General features: G+C 41.1%; 1 protein-coding gene across 1 annotated transcript in view; it reads left to right on the top strand.

Annotated features, from left to right (window-relative positions):
- grm5b (glutamate receptor, metabotropic 5b) overlaps nucleotides 1-16,565 on the top strand; it is a 222,544-nt gene that overhangs the window by 98,222 nt on the left and 107,757 nt on the right. The window contains exons 5-6 of the mRNA XM_061925876.1: nucleotides 4,593-4,667; nucleotides 7,688-7,862. Of these exons, the coding sequence (XP_061781860.1) occupies nucleotides 4,593-4,667; nucleotides 7,688-7,862 (250 nt within the window). The remainder of the gene's footprint in view (nucleotides 1-4,592; nucleotides 4,668-7,687; nucleotides 7,863-16,565) is intronic.

Raw genomic sequence — 16,565 nt, 5'->3', positions numbered from 1 at the left:
TTAATTGAAAAAAAAACAAAAAACCTTTTCACATTGTCATTATGGGATATTTATTGTGTGTAGAATTTTGAGTACAAAAATGAATTTATTCCATTTTGGAATAAGGCTGTAACAAAGTATTGAGCCAAGGCTGTGAATACTTATGTATATGTCATTTTTTTTTTAAATTTTTTTTATTTGAATTAAAAAAAACAAAACTTTTCACAATGTCATTATGGGGTATTGTGTGTAGAATTTTGAGGACCAAAAATGACTTTATTCCGTTTTGTAAAAGGCTGTAACAAAGCATTGAGCAGAGGCTGTGAATACTTATGTACAGGTAAAAGCCAGTAAATTAGAATATTTTGAAAAACTTGATTTATTTCAGTAATTGCATTCAAAAGGTGTAACTTGTACATTATATTTATTCATTGCACACAGACTGATGCATTCAAATGTTTATTTCATTTAATTTTGATGATTTGAAGTGGCAACAAATGAAAATCCAAAATTCCGTGTGTCACAAAATTAGAATATTACTTAAGGCTAATACAAAAAAGGGATTTTTAGAAATGTTGGCCAACTGAAAAGTATGAAAATGAAAAATATGAGCATGTACAATACTCAATACTTGGTTGGAGCTCCTTTTGCCTCAATTACTGCGTTAATGCGGCGTGGCATGGAGTCGATGAGTTTCTGGCACTGCTCAGGTGTTATGAGAGCCCAGGTTGCTCTGATAGTGGCCTTCAACTCTTCTGCGTTTTTGGGTCTGGCATTCTGCATCTTCCTTTTCACAATACCCCACAGATTTTCTATGGGGCTAAGGTCAGGGGAGTTGGCGGGCCAATTTAGAACAGAAATACCATGGTCCGTAAACCAGGCACGGGTAGATTTTGCGCTGTGTGCAGGCGCCAAGTCCTGTTGGAACTTGAAATCTCCATCTCCATAGAGCAGGTCAGCAGCAGGAAGCATGAAGTGCTCTAAAACTTGCTGGTAGACGGCTGCGTTGACCCTGGATCTCAGGAAACAGAGTGGACCGACACCAGCAGATGACATGGCACCCCAAACCATCACCCAACCATGCAAATTTTGCATTTCCTTTGGAAATCGAGGTCCCAGAGTCTGGAGGAAGACAGGAGAGGCACAGGATCCACGTTGCCTGAAGTCTAGTGTAAAGTTTCCACCATCAGTGATGGTTTGGGGTGCCATGTCATCTGCTGGTGTCGGTCCACTCTGTTTCCTGAGATCCAGGGTCAACGCAGCCGTCTACCAGCAAGTTTTAGAGCACTTCATGCTTCCTGCTGCTGACCTGCTCTATGGAGATGGAGATTTCAAGTTCCAACAGGACTTGGCGCCTGCACACAGCGCAAAATCTACCCGTGCCTGGTTTACGGACCATGGTATTTCTGTTCTAAATTGGCCCGCCAACTCCCCTGACCTTAGCCCCATAGAAAATCTGTGGGGTATTGTGAAAAGGAAGATGCAGAATGCCAGACCCAAAAACGCAGAAGAGTTGAAGGCCACTATCAGAGCAACCTGGGCTCTCATAACACCTGAGCAGTGCCAGAAACTCATCGACTCCATGCCACGCCGCATTAACGCAGTAATTGAGGCAAAAGGAGCTCCAACCAAGTATTGAGTATTGTACATGCTCATATTTTTCATTTTCATACTTTTCAGTTGGCCAACATTTCTAAAAATCCCTTTTTTGTATTAGCCTTAAGTAATATTCTAATTTTGTGACACACGGAATTTTGGATTTTCATTTGTTGCCACTTCAAATCATCAAAATTAAATGAAATAAACATTTGAATGCATCAGTCTGTGTGCAATGAATAAATATAATGTACAAGTTACACCTTTTGAATGCAATTACTGAAATAAATCAAGTTTTTCAAAATATTCTAATTTACTGGCTTTTACCTGTACATGTCTTTTTTTTCTCTTTTTAAAAAAAAATAAATAAAAATAAACAACCAAAAAACCTTTTCACATTGTCATTATGGGGTACTGCGTTCAGAATTTTGAGGACAAAAAATAGTATTCCATTTTGGAATAAATCTGTAACAAAGTATTGAGCAAAGGCTGTGAGTACTTATGTACATGTCTTTTTTTTTTTTTTTTTTTTAAATAAAAAACAACAACCAAAAAACCTTTTCACATTGTCATTATGGGGTACTGCCTGCAGAATTTTGAGGACAAAAATTAGTATTCCATTTTGGAATAAATCTGTAACAAAGTATTGCGCAGAGGCTGTGAGTACTTATGTACATGTCATTTCCTTCTTCTTTTTTTTTTTTTTTAATTGAAAAAAAAACAAAAAAAAACTTTTCACATTGTCATTATGGGATGTTTATTGTGTGTAGAATTTTGAGTACAAAAATGGATTTATTCCATTTTGGAATAAGGCTGTAACAAAGTATTGAGCCAAGGCTGTGAATACTTATGTATATGTCATTTTTTTATTTTATTTGAATTTGATTAAAAAAAAAAAAAAAAAACTTTTCACATTGTCATTATGGGGTATTGTGTGTAGAATTTTGAGGACAGAAAATGACTTTATTCCGTTTTGTAAAAGGCTGTAACAAAGCATTGAGCAAAGGCTGTGAATACTTATGTACATGTCTTTTTTTTTTTTTTTTTTTTTTTTAATAAAAAAATACAACCAAAAAACCTTTTCACATTGTCATTATGGGGTACTGCATGCAGAATTTTGAGGACAAAAATTAGTATTCCATTTTGGAATAAATCTGTAACAAAGTATTGAGCAGAGGCTGTGAATAATTATGTGCATGTTATTTTTATTAATTTTATTTATTTGAATTAAATAAAAGATAAAATAAAAACCTTTTCACATCGTCCTTATGGGGTATTGTGTGTAGAATTTTGAGGACAAAAATGACTTTATTCCATTTTGGAATAAGGCTGTAGCATAAAGTATTGAGCAAAGGCTGTAAATACTTATGTAAATGTCATTTCTTCTTTATTTTTTTTAATTATAATTTTGTACCGACATCAATCTCTAAAGGATATCACCACATGGGCTCAGGAACACTTCAGAAAACCACTGTCACTAAATACAGTTGGTCGCTACGTCTGTAAGTGCAAGTTAAAGCTCTACTATGCAAAGCCAAAGCCATTTATCAACAACACCCAGAAACGCCGCCGGCTTCTCTGGGCCCCGAGATCATCTAAGATGGACTCATGCAAAGTGGAAAAGTGTTCCGTGGTCTGACGAGTCCACATTTCAAATTGTTTTTGGAAATATTCGACATCGTGTCATCCGGACCAAAGGGGAAGCGAACCATCCAGACTGTTATCGACACAAAGTTCAAAAGTGTGATGGTATGGGGGTACATTAGTGCCCAAGGCATGGGTAACTTACACATCTGCGAAGACACCATTAATGCTGAAAGGTACATACAGGTTTTGGAACAAACATATGCTGCCATCTAAGCGCCGTCCTTTTCATGGATGCCCCTGCTTATTTCAGCAAGACAATGCCAAGCCACATTCAGCACGTGTTACAACAGCGTGGCTTCGTAAAAAAAAGAGTGCGGGTACTGGGGCGGCATGGCGTAGTGGGTAGACCAACCATGCCAGAAACCTGAGGGTTGCAGGTTCGCTCCCCTGCCTCTTACCATCCAAAAATCGCTGCCGTTGTGTCCTTGGGCGGGACACTTCACCCTTTGCCCCCGGTGCCACTCACACTGGTGAATTGAATGATGAATGGTGGTCGGAGGGGCCGTTGGCGCAAAATTTGCAGCCACGCTTCCGTCAGTCTACCCCAGGGCAGCTGTGGCTATGAAAGTAGCTTACCACCACCAGGTGTGAATGATTGATGGGTTCTACATGTAAAGCGACTTTGGGTACTTAGAAAAGCGCTATATAAATCCCAGTTATTATTATTATTATTATTACTTTCCTGGCCCGCCTGCAGTCCAGACCTGTCTCCCATCGAAAATATGTGGCGCATTATGAAGCATTAAGAAGACTGTTGAACGACTGAAGCTCTACATAAAACAAGAATGGGAAAGAATTCCACTTTCAAAGCTTCAACAATTAGTTTCCTCAGTTCCCAATCGTTTATTGAGTGTTGTTAAAAGGAAAGGTGATGTAACGCAGCCACGAAATTCTAAGTTAATTATTATTTGCAAAAAAAAAATAAAGTTTATGAGTTTGAACATCAAATATGTTGTCTTTGTAGTGCATTCAATTGAATATGGGTTGAAAAGGATTTGCAAATCATTGTATTCCGTTTATATTTACATCTAACACAATTTCCCAACTCATATGGAAACGGGGTTTGCACTTGTGCAATGACAATAAAGTCCTATCCTATCCTAATGTCGAGATGAAAGGAAAACGGGGAATAATTTTATGCAGGGAAATCCTGCATGAAGCGTGTACAACGTGTCATTTGCATAAATTCCAGGTCACCCACTTTCTCTGGCAAGAAAAAATGGGTGCCGTAGCGGGGAGACAATCTCCCTGACACAAATGTGAGATTAGTGAATCGCGCTCGGGCGGGCGAGTCAATGAACCGCGTGGATGTCTGTGCCACGCCTCTCTCTGGGGAGGGGCTCCTTCTGAATCTTCTCCTGTCTTTCCAGGCAACTACGGCGAAAGCGGGATGGAGGCGTTCAAGGACATGGCGGCCAAAGAGGGCATTTGCATCGCTCACTCTGGTAAGAGATCAACGCCTAATGAAAGACCACAATTGTTCAATCTATAATCTATAAACGGCATTTGTAAAGTTACAAAGGACAAGGGTTGTACTAATGAATCATATTCAGTACTATACCGCCTCTTTTTTAGCGGGCATGACGTCGCGCCGTCGTGACATTGCTGGTTTTACCAGCAGAGGAGCATGTTGGGCAGCGCACACACACAGAGTACTTACAAGCAGACACGGTGTGTAGACAGAGAAGGGAGAACGGGCGCATTTTGGCTTACCGTATTTTCCGCACTATTAGCCGCACCTAAAAACCACAAATTTACTCAAAAGCTGACAGTGCGGCTTATAACCCGGTGCACTTTATATATGGATTAATATTAAGATTCATTTTCATAAAGTTTCGGTCTCGCAACTACGGTAAACAGCCGCCATCTTTTTTCCCCGTAGAAGAGGAAGTGCTTCTTCTTCTACGCAAGCAACCGCCAAGGTAAGCACCCGCCCCCATAGAACAGGAAGCGCTTCTTCTTCTACTGTAAGCAACCACCCGCCCGCGTAGAAGAAGAAAAAGCGCGCGGATATTACGTTTCATTTCCTTTGTGTGTTTACATCTGTAAAGACCACAAAATGGCTCCTACTAAGCGACAGGTTTCCGGTTCATGAAAAGACGCAATCTCTCCATCCGCACACGGACTACTATTTCACAGCAACTGCCTAAAGACTTTCAAGAAAAGCTGGCTACTTTCCGTGCATATTGTAAAAACAAGATAGCTGAAAAAAAGATCCGGCCAGAGAACATTATCAACATGGACGAGGTTCCACTGACTTTTGATATTCCTGTGAACCGCACTGTGGATACAACGGGAGCACGTACGGTGAATATTCGCACCACAGGGAATGAGAAGTCATCCTTCACTGTGGTTCTCGCTTGCCATGCTAATGGCCAGAAACTTCCACCCATGGTGATATTCAAAAGGAAGACCTTGCCAAAAGAGACCTTTCCAGCCGGCGTCATCATAAAAGCTAACTCGAAGGGATGGATGGAAGAAGAAAAGATGAGCGAGTGGTTAAGGGAAGTTTACGCGAAGAGGCCGGGTGGCTTTTTTCACGCAGCTCCGTCCATGTTGATATACGACTCCATGCGCGCCCACATCACGCTGGTTTTTAATATATTATTAAAGTTTGACTGACCTATCTGACTGTTTTTTTGACATTCCTTTAGCGCAGTTAGATGCGGCTTATAACACGGGGCGTCTTATAGGTGGACAAAGTTTTGAAATATGCCGTTCATTGAAGGCGCGGCTTATAACCCAGGGCGGCTTATGGTGCGGAAAATACGGGTAAAAAGTAAAGATAAAGGTGACGTTATAACATACTTGCCAACCTTGAGACCTCCGATTTCGGGATGTGGGGGGGTGGAGGCGTGGTCGGGGGTGGGGCAGGGCGTGGTTGAGGGTGTGGTTAAGAGGGGAGGAGTATATTGACAGCTAGAATTCTCCGAGTCAAGTATTTCATACATATATATATATATATATATATATATATATATATATATATATATATATACAGGTAAAAGCCAGTAAATTAGAATATTTTGAAAAACTTGATTTATTTCAGTAATTGCATTCAAAAGGTGTAACTTGTACATTATATTTATTCATTGCACACAGACTGATGCATTCAAATGTTTATTTCATTTAATTTTGATGATTTGAAGTGGCAACAAATGAAAATCCAAAATTCCGTGTGTCACAAAATTAGAATATTACTTAAGGCTAATACAAAAAAGGGATTTTTAGAAATGTTGGCCAACTGAAAAGTATGAAAATGAAAAATATGAGCATGTACAATATTCAATACTTGGTTGGAGCTCCTTTTGCCTCAATTACTGCGTTAATGCGGCGTGGCATGGAGTCGATGAGTTTCTGGCACTGCTCAGGTGTTATGAGAGCCCAGGTTGCTCTGATAGTGGCCTTCAACTCTTCTGCGTTTTTGGGTCTGGCATTCTGCATCTTCCTTTTCACAATACCCCACAGATTTTCTATGGGGCTAAGGTCAGGGGAGTTGGCGGGCCAATTTAGAACAGAAATACCATGGTCCGTAAACCAGGCACGGGTAGATTTTGCGCTGTGTGCAGGCGCCAAGTCCTGTTGGAACTTGAAATCTCCATCTCCATAGAGCAGGTCAGCAGCAGGAAGCATGAAGTGCTCTAAAACTTGCTGGTAGACGGCTGCGTTGACCCTGGATCTCAGGAAACAGAGTGGACCGACACCAGCAGATGACATGGCACCCCAAACCATCACTGATGGTGGAAACTTTACACTAGACTTCAGGCAACGTGGATCCTGTGCCTCTCCTGTCTTCCTCCAGACTCTGGGACCTCGATTTCCAAAGGAAATGCAACATTTGCATGGTTGGGTGATGGTTTGGGGTGCCATGTCATCCGGAAGGGAGAGCCCCGCCACTCGGCGGAGGAAACTCATTTCGGCCGCTTGTACCCGTGATCCTGTCCTTTCGGTCATGACCCAAAGCTCATGACCATAGGTGAGGATGGGAACGTAGATCGACCGGTAAATCGAGAGCTTTGCCGGATCGATACAGCGTCCGCATTACTGAAGACGCCGCACCGATCCGCCTGTCGATCTCACGATCCACTCTTCCCTTACTCGTGAACAAGACTCCGAGGTACTTGAACTCCTCCACTTGGGGCAAGATCTCCTCCCCAACCAACCCACGATTTGATTCCATCAATAATTGATGCATCCTGGTTTATTATATCATATTAAATGCATCGTATTTAATTATTTAATGCTACAGTATGCATAAAAGGCTCATTCTTGTTGCTGGGAAAAAAAACAAGCCTCAAAACATTTCTGCGAAAGCTTCTATGAACTGAGACATTTTGGGCAACAACAACAACCAGAAGAAGAAATCCTGGAGGCGCATAAATGATGGATTGTGAGCTTGAAGACTTTTCCTGGTTCTGATGTTCATGCACCAGCCATAGTCTCAGACTGTGTTTGTTTGACGCAGGCAAAATCTGGAGCAACGCTGGGGAGCAGAGCTTCGACCGGCTGGTGGAGAGGCTGCGGGCACACCTGCCCAAGGCCAGGGTGGTGGCCTGCTTCTGCGAGGGCATGACCGTCCGCAACATCCTCATGGCCATGAGGCGCCAGGGACTGGTGGGAGAGTTCCTTCTCATCGGCAGGTCAGGAAGTTCCTTCATGTCTTCTACTACTCCTTTATCAGACGATTACCGATCATGTTGGTGGCAAGAGTTGTTGGAGAGTGAGAGGGTCTAGACCATGACAGATGGAGCGGCCATGTCTCAATCAGTCTTAGGAATTATTATCAACACTTTGCAAAGCTGGTATTTATTAGAAGTCATGGATAGTTTCAGGAAATCACTCCAAAGCTGGATTGGAAAACCGTAAAGTAATGATTTCTTGAGTCATGTCTGTCATGTGTGAGTGCAGTGGCTGCTTTTCTTTGCACGTCAGCAAAGTCCCTCCATTTCCACTCATGATAAGTACTTGTGATAACTACTGTGTGCAGTAGAAGCCAGGAGATAACGTCAGTAATGAGCTACAGCTTATACACGGTATTCTGCATACCATTTCTGTAGGCTGTCGCTTAGACAATTGCCAAAGTTGATACTATTCAGCAAAAATTGTTAAAGGCTATATATATATATATATATATATATATATAGAGAGAGAGAGAGAGAGAGAGAGAGAGAGAGAGAGAGAGAGAGAGAGAGAGAGAGAGAGAGAGAGAGAGAGAGAGAGAGAGAGAGAGATCCGACCAATCTAAGTCATGCCCTTAGAATTAGATTGGTCAGATCTAGTCCAAGACTAGAGACTCTACGAATAGAGACTCTCAGATTAGATCTGAACAACCTAAGTCTAGATCTGACCAATCTAAGTCATGCTCTTAGAATTAGATTGGTCAGATCTCGTCTAAGACTAGAGACTCTACGAATAGAGACTCTCAGACTAGATCTGAACAATCTAAGCCTAGATCTGACCAATCTAAGTCATGCTCTTAGACTTAGATTGGTCAGATCTCGTCTAAGACTAGAGACTCTAAGACTAGATCTGAACAATCTAAGTCTTGATCTGACCAATCTAAGTCATGTTCTTAGAATTAGATTGGTCAGATCTCGTCTAAGGCTGGAGACTCTAAGACGAGATCTGAACAATCTAAGTCATGCTCTTAGACTTAGATTGGTCAGATCTCGTCTAAGACTAGAAACTCTAAGACTAGATCTGACCAATCTAAGACTAGAGACTCTAAGACTAGATCTGACCAATCTAAGTCATGCTCTTAGAATTAGATTGGTCAGGTCTTGTCTAAGACTAAAGACTCTAAGACTAGATCTGACCAATCTAAGTCATGCTCTTAGACTTAGATTGGTCAGGACTAGAGACTCTAAGACTAGATCTGACCAATCTAAGTCATGCTCTTAGACTTAGATTGGTCAGATCTAAGTCATGCTCTTAGACTTAGAGTGGTCAGATCTCGTCTAAGACTAAAGACTCTAAGACTAGATCTGAACAAGCTAAGTCCTGATCTGAACAATCTAAGTCATGTTCTTAGACTTAGATTGGTCAGATCTCGTCTAAGACTAGAGACTCTAAGATGAGATCTGACTAATCTAAGTCATGCTCTTAGACTTAGATTGGTCAGATATTGTCTAAGACTAGATCTGACCAATCTAAGTCATGCTCTTAGACTTAGATTGGTCAGATTTCGTCTAAGACTAAATCTGACCAATCTAGTCTTAGACAAGATCTGACCAATCTAAGTCATTACATTGGTCAGATCTCGTCTAAGACAAGATCTGAACAATCTAAGTCTAGATCTGACCAATCTAAGTCAAAGAGCATGACTTAGATTGGTCAGATCTCGTCTAAGACAAGATCTGACTAATCTAAATCATGCTTTTAGACTTAGATTGGTCAGATCTCGTCCAAGACTAGATCTCAACAATGTAAGTCTAGATCTGACCAATCTAAGTCGTGCTCTTAGACTTAGATTGGTCAGATCTCGTCTAAGACAAGATCTGACCAATCTAAGTCATGCTCTTAGAATAAGTTTGGTCAGATCTAGTCCAAGACTAGAGACTCTATGAATAGAGACTCTCAGACTAGATCTGAACAATCTAAGTCTAGATCTGACCAATCTAAGTCATGCTCTTAGACTTAGATTGGTCAGATCTCGTCTAAGACAAGATCTGACCAATCTAAGTCATGCTCTTAGAATTAGATTGGTCAGATCTAGTCCAAGACTAGAGACTCTATGAATAGAGACTCTCAGACTAGATCTGAACAATCTAAGTCTAGATCTGACCAATCTAAGTCATGCTCTTAGACTTAGATTGGTCAGATCTCGTCTAAGACAAGATCTGACCAATCTAAATCATGCTCTTAGAATTAGATTGGTCAGATCTAGTCCAAGACTAGAGACTCTATGAATAGAGACTCTCAGACTAGATCTGAACAATCTAAGTCTAGATCTGACCAATCTAAGTCATGCTCTTAGACTTAGATTGGTCAGATCTAGTCCAAGACTAGAGACTCTATGAATAGAGACTCTCAGACTAGATCTGAACAATCTAAGTCTAGATCTGACCAATCTAAGTCATGCTCTTATACTTAGATTGGTCAGATCTTGTCTAAGACTAGATCTGACCAATCTAAGTCATGCTCTTAGAATTAGATTGGTCAGATCTAGTCCAAGACTAGAGACTCTACGAATAGAGACTCTCAGACTAGATCTGAACAATCTAAGTCTAGATCTGACCAACCTAAGTCATGCCCTTAGACTTAGATTGGTCAAATCTCGTCTAAGACTAGAGACTCTACGAATAGAGACTCTCAGACTAGATCTGAACAATCTAAGTCTAGATCTGACCAATCTAAGTCATGTTCTTAGACTTACATTGGTCAGATCTCTCCTAAGACTAGAGACTCTGAGATGAGATCTGACTAATCTAAGTCATGCTCTTAGAATTAGATTGGTCAGATCTAGTCCAAGACTAGAGACTCTACGAATAGAGACTCTCAGACTAGATCTGAACAATCTAAGTCTAGATCTGACCAATCTAAGTCATGCTCTTAGACTTAGATTGGTCAGATCTCGTCTAAGACAAGATCTGACCAATCTAAGTCATGCTCTTAGAATTAGATTGGTCAGATCTAGTCCAAGACTAGAGACTCTACGAATAGAGACTCTCAGATTAGTTCTGAACAACCTAAGTCTAGATCTGACCAATCTAAGTCATGCTCTTAGACTTAGATTGGTCAGATCTCGTCTAAGACAAGATCTGACCAATCTAAGTCATGCTCTTAGAATTAGATTGGTCATATCTAGTCCAAGACTAGAGACTCTACGAATAGAGACTCTCAGACTAGATCTGAACAATCTAAGTCTAGATCTGACCAATCTAAGTCATGCTCTTAGACTTAGATTGGTCAGATCTCGTCTAAGACAAGATCTGACCAATCTAAGTCATGCTCTTAGAATTAGATTGGTCAGATCTAGTCCAAGACTAGAGACTCTACGAATAGAGACTCTCAGATTAGTTCTGAACAACCTAAGTCTAGATCTGACCAATCTAAGTCATGCTCTTAGACTTAGATTGGTCAGATCTCGTCTAAGACAAGATCTGACCAATCTAAGTCATGCTCTTAGAATTAGATTGGTCATATCTAGTCCAAGACTAGAGACTCTACGAATAGAGACTCTCAGACTAGATCTGAACAATCTAAGTCTAGATCTGACCAATCTAAGTCATGCTCTTAGACTTAGATTGGTCAGATCTCGTCTAAGACAAGATCTGACCAATCTAAGTCATGCTCTTAGAATTAGATTGGTCAGATCTAGTCCAAGACTAGAGACTCTATGAATAGAGACTCTCAGACTAGATCTGACCAGTCTAAGTCATACTCTTAGACTTAGATTGGTCAGATCTCGTCTAAAACTAGAGACTCTAAGACTAGATCTGAACAATCTAAGTCTTGATCTGACCAATCTAAGTCATGTTCTTAGACTTAGATTGGTCAGATTTCGTCTAAGACTAAAGACTCTAAGACGAGATCTGACCACGCTAAGTCATGCTCTTAGACTTAGCGTGGTCAGATCTCGTCTAAGACTAAAGACTCTAAGACGAGATCTGACCACGCTAAGTCATGCTCTTAGACTTAGCGTGGTCAGATCTCGTCTAAGACTAGAGACTCGAGGACGAGATCTGACCAATCTAAGTCATGCTCTTAGAATTAGATTGGTCAGATCTCGTCTAAGACTAAAGACTCTAAGACGAGATCTGACCACGCTAAGTCATGCTCTTAGACTTAGCGTGGTCAGATCTCGTCTAAGACTAGAGACTCTAAGACTAGATCTGAACAATCTAAGTCTTGATCTGACCAATCTAAATCATGTTCTTAGAATTAGATTGGTCAGATCTCGTCTAAGACTAGAGACTCTAAGACGAGATCTGATCAATCTAAGTCATGCTCTTAGACTCAGATTGGTCAGATCTCGTTTAACACTAGAGACTCTAAGACGAGATCTGACCAATCTAAGTCTTGATCTGACCAATATAAGTCATGTTCTTAGACTTAGATTGGTCAGATCTCGTCTAAGACTAGAGACTCTAGGACGAGATCTGACCAATCTAAGTCATGCTCTTGGACTTAGATTGGTCAGATCACGTCTAAGACTAGAGACTCTAAGACTAGATCTGACCAATCTAAGTCATGCTCTTAGACTCTTAGAATTCGATTGGTCAGATCTCGTCTAAGACTAGAGACTCTAAGACGAGATCTGACCAATCTAAGTCATGCTCTTAGACTTAGATTGGTCAGAGCTTGTCTAAGACTACACACTCCAAGACTAGATCTGACCAATCTAAGTCTATGAGCAAGAACTGATGAGGCCAATTAGATGAGACGCAAAACGTTTTCTAAGACAGTCCAGTCTCTTATATTAGCATGCTAATGGTTTATGCTAGCTGATAAGCTAAGTTTGTATGTTTACAGCTACAAATAGTGCATCATGTCATGTGAGTAGCATTTAAATGTTGTAATTCTGTCCTACTCTTTCCGCAGTGGTCTACGCTGTCTAACTAAAACATGGTAGCGGCGTCCTTTTTGTTGTCCTCGCCACCACGATGCTCATTCTTGTCACCACGCTCACCCCTGTCATCTTCACCACCATCATCATCATGGTCTCACCGCGCAGAGCGAGGTAAAGCGCAAAGTGAAAATCAAAAGTCAAAATGTTCGTCCAGCTGCTTGTCTGTCCTAATAGCTAACGAGATGCAGTCATCGAGGTCCGAGGGCAACTTGGGCAGCACGACAAGGGCCTTGATGCAATTGTCGAAATCCACACAGAGTTCCAGTCATTGTTGACTGCGAGGGTCCAGAAGTCAAAAGACGATGTGGTGCCCCTGTTGCAACCAAAGTCCACTGAGATATATGTTCATAGCTTCAGAGAATGCAGCAAAAAGATCTGCATGGCACTAAATGTTGGCTCCATGGTCCACGCAACCGGTATTTCAGACAAGTGGGAGGTGCGCAAGGACCGCGGGCACGCTCAGACTTGAACGGTGCAGCTTCAGGTTGAAGCATTGGTAAACCATGGTGAGTAGCACCATAAACCAGGCCTCCAGAGCCTCTATCCGGGCACCCAAAGTCGGGACCAAGGGTGGACCACCCACCTGTGCATCAGTTGGTGACATTTCTGCGCTGCTGACCTGTCTCCGCTCAAAATGATCTCCTGCTGGCCCCACTATGGACTGGACTCTCACTATTATGTTAGATCCACTATGGACTGGACTCTCACTATCATGTTAGATCCACGATGGACTGGACTCTCACTATTATGTTAGATCCACTATGGACTGGACTCTCACTATTATGTTAGATCCACTATGGACTGGACTCTCACTATTATGTTAGATCCACTATGGACTGGACTCTCACACTATTATGTTTGATCCACTATGGACTGGACTCTCACAATAATATGTTAGATCCACTATTGACTGGACTCTCACACTATTATGTTAGATCCACTATGGACTGGACTCTCACTATTATGTTAGATCCACTATGGACTGGACTCTCACACTATTATGTTTGATCCACTATGGACTGGACTCTCACAATAATATGTTAGATCCACTATTGACTGGACTCTCACACTATTATGTTAGATCCACTATGGACTGGACTCTCACTATTATGTTAGATCCACTATGGACTGGACTCTCACAATACTATGTTCGATCCACTATGGACTGGACTCTCACACTATTATGTTAGATCCACTATGGACTGGACTCTCACTATTATGTTAGATCCACTATGGACTGGACTCTCACTGTTATGTTTGATCCACTATGGACTGGACTCTCACAATATTATGCTAGATCCACTATGGACTGGACTCTCACTATTATGTTAGATCCATTATGGACTGGACTCACAATATTATGTTAGATCCACTATGGATTGGACTCTCACTGTTATGTTTTATCCACTATGGACTGGACTCTCACAATATTATGTTAGATCCACTATGGACTGGACTCTCACACTATTATGTTAGATCCACTATAGACTGGACTCTCACAATATTATGTTAGATCCACTATGGACTGGACTCTCACACTATTATGTTAGATCCACTATGGACTGGACTCTCACAATATTATGTTAGATCCACTATGGACTGGACTCTCACTATTATGCTAGATCCACTATGGACTGGACTCTCACTGTTATGTTTGATCCACTATGGACTGGACTCTCACTATTATGTTAGATTCACTATGGACTGGACTCTCACACTATTATGTTAGATCCACTATGGACTGGACTCTCACTATTATGTTAGATCCACTACGGACTGGACTCTCACACTATTATGTTAGATCCACTATTGACTGGCCTCTCACACTATTATGTTAGATCCACTATGGACTGGACTCTCACTATTATGTTAGATCCACTATGGACTGGACTCTCACACTATTATGTTAGATCCACTATTGACTGGCCTCTCACACTATTATGTTAGATCCACTATGGACTGGACTCTCACTATTATGTTAGATCCACTATGGACTGGACTCTCACAATATTATGTTAGATCCACTATGGACTGGACTCTCACTATTATGTTAGATCCACTATGGACTGGACTCTCACACTATTATGTTAGATCCACTATTGACTGGCCTCTCACACTATTATGTTAGATCCACTATGGACTGGACTCTCACTATTATGTTAGATCCACTATGGACTGGACTCTCACAATATTATGTTAGATCCACTATGGACTGGACTCTCACAATATTATGTTAGATCCACTATGGACTGGACTCTCACAATATTATGTTAGATCCACTATGGACTGGACTCTCTCACTATTATGTTAGATCCACTATGGACTGGACTCTCACACTATTATGTTAGATCCACTATGGACTGGACTCTCACAATATTATGTTAGATCCACTATGGACTGGACTCTCACACTATTATGTTAGATCCACTATGGACTGGACTCTCTCACTATTATGTTAGATCCACTATGGACTGGACTCTCACACTATTATGTTAGATCCACTATGGACTGGACTCTCACTATTATGTTAGATCCACTACGGACTGGACTCTCACACTATTATGTTAGATCCACTATTGACTGGCCTCTCACACTATTATGTTAGATCCACTATGGACTGGACTCTCACTATTATGTTAGATCCACTATGGACTGGACTCTCACACTATTATGTTAGATCCACTATTGACTGGCCTCTCACACTATTATGTTAGATCCACTATGGACTGGACTCTCACTATTATGTTAGATCCACTATGGACTGGACTCTCACAATATTATGTTAGATCCACTATGGACTGGACTCTCACAATATTATGTTAGATCCACTATGGACTGGACTCTCACAATATTATGTTAGATCCACTATGGACTGGACTCTCTCACTATTATGTTAGATCCACTATGGACTGGACTCTCACACTATTATGTTAGATCCACTATGGACTGGACTCTCACAATATTATGTTAGATCCACTATGGACTGGACTCTCACACTATTATGTTAGATCCACTATGGACTGGACTCTCTCACTATTATGTTAGATCCACTATGGACTGGACTCTCACAATATTATGTTAGATCCACTATGGACTGGACTCTCACTATTATGCCAGATCCACTATGGACCGGACTCTCACTCTATTATGTTAGATCCACTATGGACTGGACTCTCACACTATTATGTTAGATCCACTATGGACTGGACTTTCACTATTATGTTAGATCCACTATGGACTGGACTCCCACAATATTATGTTAGATCCACTATGGACTGGACTCTCACTATTATGCTGGATCCACTATGCACTGGACTCTCACTGTTATGTTTGATCCACTATGGACTGGACTCTCACTATTATGTTAGATCCACTATGGACTGGACTCTCACTATATTATGCTAGATCCAGTATGGACTGGACTCTCACTATTATGTTAGATCCACTAAGGACTGGACTCTCACTATTATGTTAGATCCACTATGGATTGGACTCTCACAATATTATGTTAGATCCACTATGGACTGGACTCTCACTATTATGTTAGATCCACTATGGACTGGACTCTCACTATTATGTTAGATCCACTATGGACTGGACTCTCACTATTATGTTAGATCCACTATGGACTGGACTCTCACAATATTATGTTAGATCCACTATGGACTGGACTCTCACAATATTATGCTAGATCCACTATGGACTGGACTCTCACAATATTATGCTAGATCCGCTATGGACTGCACTCTCACAATATTATGTTAGATCCACT

The sequence above is a fragment of the Nerophis lumbriciformis genome, linkage group LG30 (assembly GCF_033978685.3).
Source record: "Nerophis lumbriciformis linkage group LG30, RoL_Nlum_v2.1, whole genome shotgun sequence".
Taxonomy (NCBI): Eukaryota; Metazoa; Chordata; class Actinopteri; order Syngnathiformes; family Syngnathidae; genus Nerophis; species Nerophis lumbriciformis.
This window is presented reverse-complemented; position numbering and strand designations above follow the sequence as displayed.